Source organism: Pseudoliparis swirei, chromosome 5 (assembly GCF_029220125.1).
Source record: "Pseudoliparis swirei isolate HS2019 ecotype Mariana Trench chromosome 5, NWPU_hadal_v1, whole genome shotgun sequence".
Taxonomy (NCBI): Eukaryota; Metazoa; Chordata; class Actinopteri; order Perciformes; family Liparidae; genus Pseudoliparis; species Pseudoliparis swirei.
Window position 1 is genome coordinate 15961132 of NC_079392.1, and position 19043 is coordinate 15980174.

Here is a 19043-nt window from a genome sequence, read left to right on the forward strand (position 1 = left end):
GTGTGTGTGTGTGTGTGTGTGTGTGTGTGTTGAGAGGGCAGGGGCGTGGGAGGGGGGGGGCCCCTCCACTGTTTGGCGAACTAATCATTCTCCCTGCCTCACTCCTTGTGATTGCCAGCTCATCCCTGCACTGCAGCTAAATTGAATCAATTAAAATCGTTCTTGTAGATGGCTGCTGTTGCTTCCACACGATTAGGCTTTGATCAAGAAGCACACAAATAAATAAATAAGCCAGTGTAAAGGGAATAGAAAGAGGAATGAACTCAATTAAACAGTCGGGCGAGGGACGTGCCTGTCAGTGAGGGGTGTGTGTGTGTGTGTGTGTGGGTGGAAGCATATATAATATATTTGTTACTTCATACATAAACTGTATGAAGTAGTGCATGTGTATATGTGTGAAGCACCTCTGAGTGCTTTTGTAGAGTAGGATGCTAAACTGTAAACTGATGACATCAGGACAGAATACATTTGCTTCTGCATATGTGGGACTATCTATATACTGTAGATCTGGCGTCCTTTTTATGAGACATATCAAATTATTCTCTATTACTTATTAATACAATATTTGCGTCATCATTTTTATTTGTTCTATTTTCTGAGAGCTGATGTAGGTTTCTGCATGGTGACATCCTTATCCATAGCCACCGTATTACATACAGACACTTATGATGTAATTTCAAGCAGACAGTACCAGTACAATACCACTAACTAACTGACTGCAGGGTGACATTGCAGGGGTTCTCAATGGAGTCTTGCAGCATCAAAGACAGCTTTATTACAGCTTCGGTTCCCCATCAGAAAGAACTGCCCGACAGCAAGGTAACGCAGTGACATTATTCTAAATATAACCGAAATTACAGAAAGCAACCAGACACCATTGACAAAGAGTCATGTGGACTCACAGAGCACAACTAAGCCTTTCAGTTTCCTAACTTAGCACAGATAATGATGACTCTCATTGCCGTAATCCTATTGATTAGCCTATGTCACTATTTTGGGTGGGGTTCATATTGGAATACACTAGAAGCAAACCTTTGTGTATCATTCAAAGGACTCTGTACAACCAGTTATGAGCATTATAAACACAAAACATGCTTTATGGTTATTGAATTTGCCAAAACGAATATATATAACGTCATATACATCTGAATGTGTGTGATATGATATGCTATTTCTATGAAAAGTCAGTATAGAATGGGATGAGCATTCCCCCGTGATGGCTCACTATACAGGTGATGACATCATTCCTCTCTGTAGCCTAATACAGGAGCAAGTCCTCCCTCCGAAGCACTACTCCAAGTGTCTCTATACATGTGTCCTGAATGCATCCCTGTGGAAATGAACTGTCGTGTTGACTGACACTGGCTTATGAGCTCTCCAGTTATCCCCGGAGTGGGACGACTGTGAGAGTAAAGGTGCGTTCACACCAAAAGCGGAACTATTTTTCGCGTCGCCCAAAACGCGTGAGTTTACTCGCTCGACCATTCACCGTGTTCAAGCCCTGAGCGTCGAGACGCTCCGCGAGGGGCGGGGCTTATCTCCATGTCTCGTCTCCGTAAAGACCGTTATCATCTCCTTCATCCACCAGAATAACTAACCACTAGTTCTGCTTTATATTTGTTGTGGACGTCCCACACACTAACGCCCTCGTGTTTGGGTTCATGACATCACCCGTAGGCTCACTCAGCTCGGTCACTTTCACCAATGAAGTTACTGTTACGTCTGAAAGACTTCCGCTTCCAGCGCTACGAGAGCGGAACTCAAGAGCTGATTGGCCCGAGTTGCGAGATGACCGCCTCAAAGTTGAAATATTTCAACTCGGGGCAAAAATTACGCCGCTGGAAACGCGTTGGCTACATCGCGTCGCTCCAAACGCCCCAAACGCGCCGCCCGGGAAAATATTGCGTCTATCGCAGCCACAAGCATCTGTACGTTGACTTTTCATGGGATTCGGTCGCACAAAAAAATAGTTTCGCCTTTGGTGTGAACGCACCTTAAGAACATGAAAGTGGACGGGTGAGAAAATATGTGGGGGGGAAGGGTCATGGTCGGGCTTGGTGACTGGGTGTGGGGGACTCTCTGGACGCCGGTAGCAGGTAATGGAGCTTTTAACATGGAAATCAGAAGGAGAGTGAGGTGGTGATGGTGGCAGTGTTGGACATTAAATTGCTCTAAAAGAGCAGAGCTCTCCTGTGGTTACACGTGAGGTGCCTTGTCTCATCAGAACATGCATATCTTGCTGGCACTGGATCTTTAAGCAACCGCATTGAGAACGCGCACCTGAGAGGTTTCGCTGGACAGGGGAAACAGATGGAGGTGTCGATGGAGGTGGGGGTGGAATAAGACTGATGCTGGGATGGAAAGAGAGGAAGAAATTGCATATATAATTAAATGTATTGCATGCTAATGTATTAATGTGGGGTTTTCACCTTAAAGATAAAGCCCCGCTAGTTAAATTACCAGACCAACTCCAATGACCACAGATGACAGACTCGCGCGCGTAGTTTTACTTGTCCAAGGAGAATGTCCTGAGCTGTGCCTCCTGCACTCACCCAAAACACTCTGGCTCAGTTCTCCTCCGACAGTCCTTTTATTGAAACAAGTCATTTACACAACACAGCTGGGGTCTCTTCCGTATGAGCTTTACGACCCGACATTCCTGTGTGAGGTGTCGATGGGTATTGGGTGAGAATTGAAACAAACCTTTGTTCCTGTGTCTGCTCATTAACCCGATGTGACCTGAGAACCTTTTGCTCTCAGAGTGACCGATATAGAATAAACATCACAGCAATAATATGATTGTACTTATTAATCTTCTTCTAATAATTACAACCCTGTGGAGTAAACAATAATTCATAGGGCTTACATTCTTGAATACAAATTGAAAACACACTTCTCTCTGGCTCTCTCCGAAGGCGGTCGCATTTTTTCTCTCCCCCCCCCTTCCCATGACCTTCCCTTCCCTGCTTGGCTTCTCTCGTCATGTCTTGTCTGTCTCTATACTGGAGAGACTCTCTACGCATCGCTCTTCGAACTAAAAACCATGGGCGTAATCAACTGGTCCTTAAACGCACTGACACCATCTTCTCGACGAGAAGCTCGGGTTCGGGGAACCTGCCTGTCCTGCTGGGACGAATGTTGCTGGATAAGCGATGGACCAGCGTGGCGAGTGGCGGGTCTTGTGCTTAGCACCACTCTCCGTGGAGGACGTGAAGACATCTACCTATTCGGAACTATGATTACAGGATTTCTGCTGTTTGGATTTGGCGCTGCTCTGGCTTATCGGAAAATTAAGGAAACGGTGACAGCTGTAAAAGCCCCTAAGGCTGCCCGACATGATTGACGTTGGGTAGAGTTGTTGGCACTCAGACTGTGGCATTAAACCGCCAGAATGATAACATCGTGGAGAAGCTGACGGCTCTGCAAATGAAAGTGGATCGATTTGAAATCCTATTGGCAAACGGGAGGAAGATGGAGGAATAGTGGTTGCGCAAAATTGAAATGCAGCTACTGGAAGACCAAACAATCCCAATCTTATCTGCTTTCGGCTCCCTTACCAGGGCGGGCCTTGGCCAAGGCCGTTACTGGAACAACAACTCCCCCGCAGATCACTGAAACGAGAATCTCTCTCCTTCTCTCACTCCTATCCACAGACACCTGTGGTTGTTTTCTCCCCAGGACCCTTCAAGGCTATCTCCATGGCAACGACCATCTTGCGGACTGAGAACTTTGTCTGTTGTGGCCTGGGGGAGGACGACATAACAGGCCACGCTCACACGAACTTAACATACACTGAAATGCATTCACTACCCCCCCCCATCCCACGCCTTCGTCTGCTTCGTCCCCAGTGTGACAGGACGGGGCCTGTGATCGGCGCTGTAATGGCTGAAGGACCGGGCTGGCTGCTTGTCGGTGCTGGTCACCTCCTGCCCCCAATGGCTGGGCTTAGATCACCCAGTCTTTGGCTTACCTCCCCTCCCCCCTTCCTACTCGTTGCAATTTATGTTTAAGATGTATGTGCTTATGTGCTAAGGTGTTTTTTTCCTGCTCCCACACTGTACCCCTAGGGGCATAGTCGGGGGGTTGTTTTTTTTCTCGCCTCTCTTCCCTCATGTTATGCTGTAATCTTCCATCCCCTTTCTTTTCAATTTCGTTGCTTCTGTACCTGTACTCTATGCAATGACAATAAAACCCATATCATCATATCATGATCCAAAACCTAACAATTACATCTGCCCAGATAAAAGTCCATACATTGTACAGGATTGTATTGGTATTACCTGTGGCATTAAGTTGCAGTTTAGTCTTGTTTGTGTAGTTTAAGTGTGAATGTTAAAATGATGCTCCTCTTTTATGGAACCAGCTTCCAATTTCAGTCCGGGAGGCAGACACAGTCACCTCGTTTAAGAGTAGACTTAAGACTTTCCTCTTTGACAGAGCTTATAGTTAGGGCAGAATCAGGTTCACCAGGTCCAGCCCCTTGATATGCTGCTATAGGCTTATAGCTGCCGGGGGACGTTTTAGGATGCACTGAGCACCTATCTCCTCTTTTTTTCTCTCCTTAGGGATGAATTTTCATCTCTCAATCACATGTTACTAACTCTGCTTTCTCCCCGGAGTCCTTTTGACTTCACGTCTCATGGGGTCATCGGACCCTATGAGACGGCATAGATCCTATCTGCCTGATGGATCATCGAGGTCTGGGTCGTGGAATTCCTGATACCGACGACGCCACTGTCCTGTTGAGACTCCGCCCACTGTTGAGACTCCGCCCACTGTTGAGACTCCGTCCACTCCTCCTCTCTACCTCCATCTGCCTGATGGATCGTGGAGGTCTCCATCGTGGAATATGCCTACTATGAACTATTCATACACTCTGTCACATTAATTGAATGTATTTTAACTCTAATCTGTCCTTCTGTACACATGACATCTATTGCTCCTGTCCATCCTGGAGAGGGATCCTCCTCTGTTGCTCTCCTGAAGGTTTCTTCCCTTTTTTTCCCCCTGAAGGGTTATTTGGGAGTTTTTCCTTATCCGATGTGAGGTTTTGGGGCAGGGATGTCTATGTGTACAGATTGTAAAGCACTCCGAGACAAATTTGTAATTTGTGAAATTGAGCTATACAAATAAACTGAATTGAATTGAATTGCTCCTCCGTGTTCATTACTCAGATCTGGGAACACAAAGAAACTGGGGACTGTGGGACAATTTTCTAAGCCCCCCAAGGTTAGTCAGACTTATTTAAGGTGAATGACAAGATTATTTCCAAACTATATATTGTAAACATCTGATCAACTCTGAACTTTCATACTGAATGTAGTTTATTTTTACATGTTTTTTGTTGTGGTTTTTACAGTAACCAGGATACATTTCTGGCTTAGTTTTAAATAAATAAAAGCTACAACAATGAATGGGTTGTAATAAACCATAGTTATTCTTTCAAACCGCTCAATAGCATGACCATTTGAAGAAGACGTTGTCTTCTCCAGAAAAGCGTCCATGTTCACATATACTGTCAGCACTGTTGTGCCCATTACTGACGATGTGAAGTGTTTTGTACTTAAGGTGAATTCAGTTATTGTTGTTGATTTCCAACTTTATCACAACATAAAAATACCTTAAATCTAGACTGGTAGTTGAACTGTAATTATCCACCGTTAAATGTGATGCTTAGATGCTGAACCATCATCACTTCAAGCAAACATGTTTTTCTGACAATAGAAAAGGGATCTACTTACAGGACTAACAACATCTTATTTGTTCAGGGCAATTGAGAAGATTGTATAAGGTCTTAATTGTCTACAGTACAACCATATACTTCTTTATGTCTTTGCTTCTAGAGAACAAATCCGTTTTGCTCTGACCAAACAAAGAGCTCTTTTCCTGACACATGAGTCATCATCTCGTCATCATCCCTCTGTACGTTCTATTTGAGGCTAGATCATACATTCAGATGCGTCGCCTTCCAAAGTGTTATAGTCTGTGTTATATGTAGCGTATCCACACTCTAAGTGGCTCTACGGGGCAATAACTCTCGTTTTATTGCAGCAAATTATCAAACAGCCAAGCTTGTTGGTTTTCCTTGTTCAAAGGAGAAATATGCCTCGTTATGCTTGGATGCTCCAAAAGTAGATTTTTTAAATAAGTGAAAAATATATATAGTTAAACATTTGTGTCCCTGATGGTCTTCATGTTTTTCATTTTAGAATGGATAATTCACTGTAAAATAGGAATGAGTTTTCTCTCCCAAATGAGAAAAATTATAGTGCCTCGAATGATTTCACACTTAACTTTGTATCTAAATCTCATTCCCAACTGGTCCTGCATTTCAAACTGTGACGCTCTCGGTTCCCTGTCAGTGTGCGTTTTGGACGAAGGTTTGATTTTGTTTTCAGGTTAAATTAGCAAACTCTTTACATCGTGTTCCTCCATCCGCTGCTCTGACGTCTACTAATGACTGATAACTAATGGATTTAGATTGGAGTTAGTTGAAAGCAATCAGATACTGGTATCAGACGCCAAGGGACACTGACCACGTGTCCTGTCTGCTTCCTCCTCATCTATCCATCCATCCATCCATCCATATCTATCTATCTATATATCTATCCATCCATCCATCCATCCATATCTATCTATCTATATATCTAACTCGCAGGGTACTGCTTCTGATAATTACATACATAATTATAAACTATGGTATGATGACAGTACATCCAGTACACTTCCAGATTAATACATTACAGAGAGAAACCTTATGTATGTTTTATGACGACACATCAACTCCCCTCCTCTGTCCTGTGCTCCTGTCACTCTTCATCTCTTGTCTTTTTCACGACCAATAAATGATACAAAGTGTATTTGTAAAAACTCTTCTTTTGTACCGTACTTGTATGTTGATTTCACAAATGAATAATGTATTGGCTGTGAACTTCTATGTCAATGTGTGTCGGGCTTCTTACAGGAATTGTTGTAGCTGGATTTCTTCCTTCATCAATAGATTCTGACTAATCTCTTAACCTGATGCATATGAACTTTGTCTGAGTATCCCGGCCCTTGTTCTACAGTCTCCTGTCTACCGGTTAATACTGGAACAGCACAAGGCCGCTGTGTCTATCTACGTCTGCACTTTTTGTATCTCATGTTAGGGAGAGAGATGTGTGTGCGCAAAGTCATCTTTGTAGATGTAATTTAAGCCTGATATAATACGATGCACCAGTATAACATACTTTCCTTTATATGTTGTGACAGCACCCAATTTGAAACATTGTATTCACCTCAGAATCTTATCGGAATGATTTGCTCAGGACAATGAACCTGTCCTCCTTTCAGTGATGACAAACCGGTACCCTCTCCTATCGGAAAACTAAATAGCATACGTGACATTGTCATTAACAGTTGTTTATACTTTCATGTCAGTTGTTAGTATGCAGCAATAATCCTCATTGCTACTGAAGTCCTCTGCTTAAGACACCAATAGCAATGAAAAGAAGCATACAACTAACATCCCTGTTATTTCTCCTCTCTTGCAGGATTTCTAAGTACAGGGGACCAGGCCGCCAAAGGGAATTACGGCTTGCTGGACCTGATCCAGGCTCTGCGTTGGACCAGTGAGAACATCGCTGCCTTTGGAGGCGACCCATTACGTATCACTGTGTTTGGCTCCGGCGCTGGGGCTTCCTGTGTCAACCTGCTCACGCTGTCTCACTACTCTGAGGGCAACCGCTGGAGCAACTCCACCAAAGGTAAAAATCCAGAGTCACCGAGGGGTTCACGTGGGACCTTCATGAATATTTCAGTTTGCATGCAGTACTGTATGTGCACCTCAGTTGTGTGTGACTTTGTGAGTGCTTGGTGCAGAGGAAACCCAACACAGTTTACTTTTGCTCATGATGTTTATATTATTAATTTGTTTTTGCTATGTGTTAATAACGCTCTGAACCCAAAGCAGTTTCGGGACATGTTTGGCTACTGCCACATTTCTATCTGTGGCCTTGATTTTCAAAAATGTCTGTTGTGCAGTATCACACAGTTCTAAGAAAAAAACACGTGTTGAATTTCTTTGATCATTTCTCTTACAATAATTGGCAAACAAGGGAATATATATATCCAAAATGTTTTTCAAGATGCTAAAAGTATTTCAAATGTTGGCGGAAATAAGGGAGGTTCCACTTTATAAAGTTATTCCCATTTGTACAACCTCTACTTCCAGCTTCTCATCTCCTCCCTGCTCTGTGTTCAACAGCCTGCAGTTCAGTTAAAGTTTCACAGTACTCTTGACCCGTGATTATTGGTCATAGCTGAATCAATCATTGCTTCCTACTTGTGCTAAGGAGCACATCATTTCATGTTTTTCATAGGATCTGTTCTGAGCAAACGGTTATTAACCCTTGTGTTGCCTTCGGGTCAATTTGACCCGATTCAATGTTTCACCCTCCTGTCGCCTTCGGGTCAATATGACCCGATTCAATGTTTAACCCTCCTGTTACCTTTATATTTACTAACATATTTTACCCTTGAGGTCAATATGACCCCAGCTATTAAAATCTCCAGAAAATTATTAGAATTAATATTGTTTTCCAAGTTTAAGTGTGAGGTACTTTATGTTTGTTTGTTGACTCCCGAAAGAACACCGACATTAAACATTGAATCGGGTCAAATTGACCCGAAGGCAACAGGAGGGTTAAATATTGAATCGGGTCAAAATGACCTGAAGGCAACACAAGGGTTAAGAGCATCATTTTAAATGGGACATGTAGAATAAAATGGTTTTCTTTAAATATCACAATTGTAAGCTTAGTTTCAGTTGCATTTTCTGGAAGCGTTTGTAAACATGATGTGTTCACAGACCATCTTCTGTTTATGACAAATGGTGTAGTTGTTGTGATTGTTTAAAGAAAACATGCTTTTCCATCCCGACAAGGCTGTTCTTCAGCACCAAAACCAACAATGACTTCATACTTTTCTCAGAACTGTCTGACTTTACGAACCCCCAAGCGCACTGATTTACTGTGAAGATTTGAAAATGGGACAGAAAGTTGTATTCTTTAAAAAAGGCTTAGTAATTTCCTAAAATTTGTTTGGCATTAGTTGAGTTATTTCAGTCTAATACTTTTTCTCTCCAGGACTGTTCCAGAGGGCCATCGCGCAGAGCGGCAGTGCTCTGTCCAGCTGGGCTGTCAGTTTCCAGCCAGCCAAGTACGCCCGGATGCTGGCCCGGAAGGTGGGCTGTAACTTGGAGGACACTGTGGAGCTGGTGGGGTGCCTTCAGAAGAAACATTACAAGGAGCTCGTGGATCAAGATATCCAGCCAGCTCGGTACCACATTGCCTTTGGACCTGTTATTGATGGAGATGTTATACCTGATGACCCTCAGATACTCATGGAGCAAGGTATCAATTCACTTTTCTTAGGAGTCAGGGATTTCTGACAATGTTCTTATCTTTATATTTGTACTTTTAACAACCATTCTGCACCATCTCTTTTTAAGGCGAGTTCCTCAACTACGATATTATGCTGGGAGTTAACCAGGGCGAGGGCCTTAAGTTCGTGGAGCTTATTGTGGACAACGAAAACGGCGTTCAGGCTAACGACTTTGACTACGCCGTGTCCAGCTTTGTGGATGACCTGTATGGCTACCCAGAAGGGAAAGACATCCTTAGAGAGACCATCAAGTTCATGTACACAGACTGGGCCGACAGGCACAACCCAGAGACACGTCGGAAAACACTGCTGGCCCTTTTCACTGATCACCAATGGGTGGCACCGGCTGTTGCCACAGCTGACCTGCACTCCAGCTTTGGTTCACCAACATACTTTTATGCCTTCTACCACCACTGTCAGACAGAACAGGTAGGTCACTGGCTGTCTGGGTATTGGTACATTTACTTTATAGATTGTCAATAATATGATTAAAGTTTAAAAATGCTGCGAGCTTGTTCCTCATCTCCTTGGGTAGAGCTTTCAGTTACTGCTCACGAAGAAAACAAAACAATTCCATCATCAAAGAAGATCAAAGATATTATGAAGAGAACGATTTATGTACGACTTGTAAATGCAGCATTTCTCATACTGCGTCAAAGCACCTAACCTCCGATTCCTCACCAGTCACCTTTAAATTGAACAGAAAAGACCATTTTCTGTACAGCACTGCACAAAGGATGTTCCTGTCCAGCTAGCATGGATGTGTGTTCTCATAATTTAACTGGAAATGCCATTCCTCCAGTTTTTTCTCCACACCAGTTGACTCTGAAGTAAAAGAAATGATAACTTCATGCGAGCATGTCTTTGCCTCAGTTTGCATATTGTAGAGCAAACACTTTACTTTACTGAATCCATTTGCATTGTTCTATTGACTTTATTTACAATCGCACTAGCTCTGAAATTTGAATTGTCCTGAGCTTAAACATACCTGGAGGATTTGAAACAGAATTACTGTACAAATCTTAATGGACTATAATTACTGTAATAAAACGAAACCATCACTGAAAAGAAGACAGCCTATAGCCACATCCACACACAATAATAGAATAGGCTTCTTTGTGACAGAACTGGGTAGAAATTTGCTTCTAATTCTTTTGGAGCACAGAACCTAATTGTGTTGTGACATGAAGGCCGCTTACTAAACAGTAAATAGATACAGCACCTAATGGCACAGACCAAGGTCTGATCTTATTACATAATTGTAAATGACTAAATTAGGCTTCCTTTTGCTTATACAAAGCGACAATGACTATTCAAGCAGTCCTGAAAGAAAGTGAGGAGCGGTGATTAAACACACATATTTTCTTTTGGCATATTTGTCATTTAACAGTAACATGTACTTGAACATTTTAGTTTAATATTCTTCTATTTGTGCGTGTCTCTCAGTAATATAATGAATAAAAAGTCTGATATGGTAGGCAACATATGTTTACAGCTATGTTGATCTGTCTGTATCTGTCAATGGTAACAATTCTGACTGTGCAAAAGTCATGCCTTTCACTGTCCTGTATCTCTCTCATGAATTCAATGACACTGATCGGATTCCTCTTCTGCTCATTAGGTACCACCATGGGCAGACGCAGCACATGGAGATGAGATCCCATATGTGTTTGGGCTCCCGATGATTGGTGCAACAGAGCTGTTCCCCTGCAACTTCTCCAAGAATGACGTGATGCTCAGTGCCGTGGTGATGACCTACTGGACAAACTTTGCCAAAACAGGGTACGAAGACATGACAAACGTGGCTCTTGAGCGCCGATACAAGTCACGTTCTATGTATTATCCCCATGGACCAGGACAGTGCGATCCTAGCGCTGTCAAAGCCTGTTAATTGAGTTAAGATAAAGTGGCTGCAGCTCAAAATCACTGTTTGACAAAGCTGAGAATGACTAAACTGTCTGCCTGATATACTTACATCCAGCATGTGTCCTTTGTATGTTAATATTTGACAATGTTGCATTAGCCACCTTCATCATCTCATCTAACTGTGCTAGACTTTCTACAGGAAACTTCTTAAATGTCATATAAATAAGAAACTTGGTTAAATTGATAAGAGAAAGCCGGTTTCTGCAATTGGAGTCGTCGATTAGATCGGGATTGGGGGATTAAGGGAATCTGGTTTCCCCAGGTCGATTACTGCTGCGAGTGCCAGTGTCTTGGCAATGTATCGGAGCCACTGGGTTTATAATCAGCTTCATACATGTATATTTGTGAAAAGCAAAAACTTCAGTCAGTGTGACAATAACAGTGGGGTAGGTGGATAAAAATAGAAATCATGTCACATAGTAAAGCCGTATTTAAAATAATCAAAGTCTAAATAAAAATATGCAGGACTGACAGAGCGCCTTCTGTCATGACTACAGTTCAAATAAGAAAGCAATGGTTTCACAATAAGGCCAGAGTCTGATGACTAACCTGCTGCATGAGCTCTACGGGGCTGCAATGCACAGGGAAAGCCTGTTGAGTGAAAAAAAAGTCCAAAGCATCTGTCCTGTCCAGCTCAGTATCAGGCAACATAGTTGTATATATGTCTGCCACAGGGTTAGTTGAACTATTTCGGTTGCCAGTTGTTTCATTTAATTCAATTCAGTTTAGTTTATATAGCCCAATATCACAAATTACAAATATGCCTCTGCAGACTTTACAATCTGTACAGATATGGCATCCCTGTCCCAGGACCTCACATCAGATCAGGAAAAACTCCAAGAAATAGAAGAAGAAAAAAAAATTACGGGGAAAAAAGGGGAGAAACCTTCAGGAGAGCAACAGAGGAGGATCCCTCTCCCCGGATGGACAGAAGCAATAGATGTCATGTGTACAGAATGAAGCATTTCAGAGATACATAAACACATTCAATGAATATGAAAGACTGTACTCTGCATTAGGTCACCATTACATGACCATTAACTAATTGATAATTTCATTCTTATTGTGTTTCTTTAATGTTGACCTACACTTGATGAACATGAGTAGTGAATTGTGCTATTGTGTTTTATGGACTGCACAGTGTAATTGGTATTCTATGCAGATAGCCTCTACATATCTTCAAATACATTCTTAATTAATGGTAGTGGCCTGAGGAGTGACATTTTCAATGGGACAACATTTAAATCCTTTCCCCCCCTTCTGTCTCGCGCAGCCTTAGAGCATGTAGTCATGGTGGTAATTGTTTTTGGAGAGCGTAATGTGAGGACATTGGCTTTTTCTGAGCACTGCCCAATAGCCTGAGGGAAAGAGAAAGACCTAATAATCTACATATATAACCCCAAATTGACGTGGAATGCCGGGTACCAGGGAGATTTATGCCGCCAATCTGAATGGTTAAGCGTGTTCCTGATGAGGTTTGTCTGGCTCCATATTCTGCTCTCAGACAATGGGGCTCTCAGTGGGTCTGAATGGACCTCCATAGCTCACATGGCTGACTCTGTTCAGCTCAGATTAATTGTAAGGGGGTCTTTTCAGCACAGGATCCCCTGTTAAATGTGCTCTATAAGCTCCTCAGTATATGCTGAAAATATGGTTTCATATCGAATTACAGACATGCATGTGCAGTGCAATTCATGTGTGTGCTGTTATGGCTTTATTTACCAAAAGTAGATGGAATATAGAATTAGCATGGTGCTACTTCTTAGTTTGGTTTATAGCAACCACTGAAGCATATGCTTTATGGAAATTATATGCATGGTTGAACTGCATCTTTTCCCCGAATTACTCCTTGGTTGAAAGCTTCTTTTCATGTATGAATTAAATATAATAAGCTTCACTCTCAACAAAACACCCACAATTAAAAAACTGAAATGGAAATTATTTAGCATTTGTATAAAACTTAAAATGAGTGAAACTTCTGAGGTTATTAGTTATCTTGAGACCTTTTCATCCAATCAGAATCTTAAGAAAGCTAATCAACTTATTTTCACAGGTGTGCTATCTCAAAAACTGTTGATTATTATGAAACCTGGGAGGATTCATCTCAGCACTACATTCCAGTATTTTCATAATTACACTGATTAGCCTAAGGGAGAAGCTACACTTAGGACATAATTAACATTTTAATAAGCAGACAGTCCCAAAAATTCACCTTTAGTTTACTTTTAGTTCTACTTGTGCCTCAAGTTGACAGGTACATGGTGAAATAAATGGAACTGATGAGGACAGGATTGCATCTTTCATGGCAGGCACCATGTGTAATTATGCCATTTTGTTTTGTTTTTAAATGCATCGTTCTGCTATAAAACCATCAACAGATATTGCCGCTCTGTGAATTCTGTACTCATTCACTCTTTTTGTCAGGGATCCCAACCAGCCTGTCCCCCAGGACACCAAGTTCATCCACACCAAGCCCAATCGTTTTGAAGAGGTGGCATGGACACGCTACAACCAGAAAGACCAACTTTACTTACACATTGGCCTGAAGCCCCGGGTCAAAGAGCACTATCGTGCCAACAAGGTACTCTGAGATATTACTGAATGCTTTTCAATAGCCATCCTGGAATGGAAGACACAGATTTTTCTCAGCACATTAAATAGCTGTTGTCTTTTGTGATAATTACTATTCTAATGTTTCATATAGTGCAAATCATGATTGTGACACAGTCAGCATGTTAAGCAGTTGTTTCAATTGACATTTTAAGTTAAGGAGAAGTTTGTGTTTTAACAAAAGGACATTGTTATTTAAATAATTTAAGTTTTGAATGTGTTAGGTTATGTCATGTTACATGCAATCTCAGGCGTCCTCGCTTCACAGCCGTTGGTGCTCTTCACACTACGTCATCTGACTTGCTCCTTTGCTCCCTTTAAAATTACTCCAGCCACTTGAGTTCTGCGTCATATTCTTGTATATATATATCAGTGATCAACAATGTGAATAGAAGATATACGCCTTGTGAACCTGCTAGTAGGTGAAGCAGGCCCCTTCTAACCTTATCTTTGATGCTGAAATACCATTTAATCAGATTATAACATTTGAAGTGAGTAGCCAACTGTGTGGGTTATTTTATGATGTTCTGGTATTTTAGCGCTGGCTTACTTTTAATAATTATGGTTTCCAATGTTAATCAATGCTACACAGCTAACCTGCTCTGGAGCTGGAAAAAGTATGTAATGTATAATATATATATATATATATATGATATAATGTTCTCAACCCAAACATGAGGGCATTAGATGTTCCGCTCTCGTAGCAATTAACTTAAGCTGTGAAAGTGACCGAGCTGTGTGTTTACGGAGACAAGCCATGGAGATAAGCCCCGAGGATAAGCCCCGCCCCTTGCAGAGTGTTGCCACGCTTTTGGTGTGAACACGGCAAATGGTCGCGCGAGTAAACTCATGCGTTTAGGGCGTCGCGACAAATCGCGTCGCTTTTCGTGTGAACGTCGCATTAGACTCAGCGCCAGAACGCACAGCAGCTCACCCCAAGTGCAAGATGTTTCTGCGTAGGAGTGTGGACTGAACCGACAAAATGACCATGTTTTCTGATGGGTGACTTGGCAGTATTATAACGCCTGCATGGCTAAGGCTTCAAAAATAAGAAAAAAAAGCCAGATGCAAACTCTGTTGAACTTGTTCAACATCATAACTCTAAGCCATATCCATAGGCAAAAACACGTGGTCTTTTTACAGCAACCTCTTTACCTTCAGTCACAAAGTAAAATATGGTTTGAAAATCTATCAAGATGTTAGGATATCTGACTTTGGAAAAGTAAGGACTTTTATAATAGAAAATGTGTTGGAAGACAGTAAAGGATTTCCCTCTTTTTCCTACGTTCTCCACCGCCCTAAGGTCAACTTGTGGTTGGAGCTGGTTCCCCATCTGCACAGCCTCAACGATATCACCCAGCTCATCCCCACCACTAAGGTTGGTACTAAACCATCTATATTTCATCCTGTTAAATACAATTTGAAGTTTGAGTCATTCCCTTTACAAAAAAGGTTTTAAATTTTACCCAAGCAACTTAAGAAAGCAACATTATTATGCAAGGTTTACATTGTTGTTGACCCAAGCCTTGTGAGAACCGGGCGTGATAAAGATTAAAGTGCTAGAAGACAGAGCTGTAGATTCAGTATGATGAGAAGGGAATTCACATCTGTTCACACCATGAGTCAAACATGTAATTCAATTCAATTCAGTTTATTTTATATACCCCGATATCACAAATTACAAATTTGTCTCAAAGGGCATTACAATCTGTACACATACAACATCGCTGTTCCAGGACCACAAATCAGATCAGGAAAAACTACCAACAAATAGAAAAAAAACTTTCACAGGGAAAAAAGGGAAGAAACCTTTAGGAGAGCTTGTCCCTCTCCTCGGATGGAAAGAAGCAATAGATGTCATGTTTACAGAAGGAAGCATTATAAAGTTATAAAAACACATTCAATGAAGGTGACGGTGTATGATTCGTTCGTATTAGGCATGGAACACAATCCAGACCTTCACAATCCATCAGGCAGATGGAGGTAGAGAGGAGGAGTGGGTGGGGCACATCGGCAGGGCCATAGCATCAGACCCAGCCAGGTCTAATGGACCCTATGAGATGTTAAGTTACAAATACTTCGGGAAGGAGGCAGAGTTAGTAATGTGTGATGAAGATGAAAATTCATCCATAAGTAGAGAGAGAAGAGGAGATAGGTGCTCAGTGCATCCTAAAACGTCCCCCAGTAGCCTATAAGCCTATAGCAGCATATCAAGGGGCTGGACCAGGGCAAACCTGATTCAACCCTAACTATAAGCTCTGTCAAAGAGGAAAGACTTAAGTCTACTCTTAAATGAGGTGAATGTGTCTGCCTCCCGGACTGAAGGTGGAAGCTGGTTCCATAAAAGAGGAGCTTGATAACTGAAGGCTCTGGCTCCCATCCTAAAAATCAGCTTCACTATGAATGTGATCTATTTATCAAATGGGTCGTATTGTATCTCACAAGAGGAACGACGATCATTTGCACAAATGCCTAAATGAAAAAAATCAATTCATGTATGTAGTATGGAGCTAGACCAAGATGGGGATTCACTTTTCTTTATTGAATTGGAGTTTAACCCTTGTGTTGCCTTAGGGTCATTTTGACCCGAATCAATATTACACCCTCCCCCCGCTTTAGGATTAATTTGACCCCATTGAATGTTTAATGTCGGTGTTCTTTCGGTAGTCAACAAACAAACATAAAGTGCCTCACACTTAAACTTGGAAAACAATATTAATTCTAATAATTTTCTGGAGGTTTTAATTGCTGGCGTCAAATTGAACCCAAAGGGTAAAATATGTTAGTAAATATAAAGGTAACAGGAGGGTGAAACATTGAATCGGGTCAAAATGACCCAAAGGCGGGGGGAGGGTGTAATATTGATTCGGGTCAAAATGACCCTAAGGCAACACAAGGGTTAAGGAAACAGCATAACATATCCTAATTTCAAAAGGTCATAACATAAACCAAATTTAAAAAATGATAAGTTGTGGTTTTAGAGCAGGGGTCAGGAACCTTTTTGACTGGGAGAGCCATAAAAGCCAAATATTTCTAAATATATTTCATTGAGAGCCATATACAATTTTTAACGTACAATAAATTAAATATGTCTTGCTTTTTGGGGGCGGCTGTAGCTCAGTGGGGTAAGGGGGTCGTCCTGTAACCCCAAGGTTGTCGGTTCGATCCCGGCTCTCCCCATTAGTTGCAAGTCGAAGTGTCCTTGAGCAAGGCACTGAACCCCCAGTTGCTTCCCGGGCGCATCACTGCAGCTCACTGCTCCTTAATAACTAAGGATGGGTTAAATGCAGAGAACAAATTTCCCCTTGGGGATTAATAAAGTATATATCTTAATCTCTTATCTTTTAATGCAACTTCTGGTGCTGCATGATACTACGGAGGGGGGGGGGTGCAGGTGACTTTTTCTTTGCTCCGCCCACGTAGAGACAGAGTGACATGCTGCTGTAGAGACGATTAATAACAGTCGGCTGTTTAGTTTAATAAAAGAACAAAGACGTGCTCTTTCAGAAAAGGGACCTTAAATTACTTCTGCTGTAATCTGGCGCGATAGAGAAAATTACAGGGTGGCGGCCGGAGATTTTTTTTTTTTTCAACTCAAAATTGTGTGGGAGCCATATGCCGTCACCGGAAGAGCCATATATGGCTCGCGAGCCATAGGTTCCCGACCCCTGCTTTAGAGGAAGTTATTTCATACGTTTGGACAGAGTGAGGCTAGCTGCATCTATTTGTTCTACCAACCTTCTGGCTAAAGCTCTCTATATGCAAAACATTCAATGGTGCAAAAAATTAAAATATCCGATGCAGCCCAACCTTTCTGCGGTTCAAAGGGCCAACATTTGTCTTGATTAAGGTTTAAAGACCAAGGCTTTTAAGATAATTACCCATTCTAACCAGAGTACAGATTCTTTATTTTTCAAAAGTTCAAATTGTGTAGCAGGAAGATGATTGAACTTTCTCTGACACTATGTCTTTGGACATTGTTTAAACTTTTCAAAGCACTTATGTCCTTACTGTTAATCTTCCTATCTTCAGATCCCTCAACCTGAGGCTACCAACCGCACACCGAAGTCCAAGGTTCCGGTGACCAAACGCCCTAACCCAAGTCCATTCCCCACTGAGACCCAGGACAGCCACATCCAGCCACATCTGGTGGACCAGCGTGACTACTCCACTGAGCTTTCGGTGACCATCGCTGTAGGAGCCTCCCTGCTCTTCCTCAACATTCTGGCCTTCGCTGCCCTTTACTACAAGAAGGACAAGCGTCGGCATGACGTCCACAGGCGCTGTAGTCCCCAGCGTAGCACCGCCAATGATCTGGCTCACACTCAGGAGGAGGAGATCATGTCCCTGCAGATGAAGCAACACTCGGATCTGGACTGCAGGGGAGTGGGCGACTCTCTGCACCCGCACGACGTAGTGCTGAGGACTGCCTGTCCGCCGGACTACACTCTGGCCATGAGACGCTCACCGGACGACATCCCGCTTATGACGCCAAACACCATAACCATGATTCCCAGCACCATGGGGGGGCTCACCTCGCTCCACTCTTTCAACACCTTTCCCAGCAGCGGGCAGAATAACACCCTACCCCATCCGCATCCACACTCACACTCCACCACCCGGGTATAGCCCTGTGGAAGCACCCACGCAAGCAGGACTCTGATGGATGAGGCATAAGCTAACGCAACTGCGGCAGCAGAAACTTAAGGCCAATATGCTGACAACCAGAGACATGTCAGGAGCTGAAACGCCAGCTTGGAGTTGCCAGACACCCATGGAGTTACACTTGGATTGTACACCCTGTTAATACCTGAGGGAATATAGTCACAGGATTTCTGGGGTTTGGACCAAAGAGGGAAAAAAAGAAGAATTATGTTTTTGTAGAAAAATAAAAGACAAGAATAAAAAAGTACAATTAGGGAGAGAAACAACCTCACAAGCTAAAACAAAGGAGGATGTTTTTTCTATTATTTTCTTTTTACTATTGCAGCAAAACAAGGTACAGTAAACTACTTTTTCTTTCTAGCAACAGATATGGCCTTCGTGGTTTTTGAACAGAGCATCAGGTGCCTCGGAGGTAAGAA

General features: G+C 42.4%; 1 protein-coding gene across 4 annotated transcripts in view; it reads left to right on the forward strand.

Moving 5' to 3' along the window:
• nlgn1 (neuroligin 1) overlaps window positions 1-18689 on the forward strand; it is a 330532-nt gene extending 311843 nt beyond the window's left edge. For all 4 annotated transcript variants that reach the window (XM_056414909.1, XM_056414910.1, XM_056414912.1 and 1 more), the window contains 7 exons: window positions 7533-7718; window positions 9126-9392; window positions 9491-9852; window positions 11045-11205; window positions 13774-13930; window positions 15263-15337; window positions 17992-18689. In XM_056414909.1, coding sequence (XP_056270884.1) covers window positions 7533-7718; window positions 9126-9392; window positions 9491-9852; window positions 11045-11205; window positions 13774-13930; window positions 15263-15337; window positions 17992-18588 — 1805 coding nt within the window. In that variant the 3' untranslated portion in view covers window positions 18589-18689. The remainder of the gene's footprint in view (window positions 1-7532; window positions 7719-9125; window positions 9393-9490; window positions 9853-11044; window positions 11206-13773; window positions 13931-15262; window positions 15338-17991) is intronic.
• The last annotated feature ends 354 nt before the right edge of the window (window positions 18690-19043 follow it).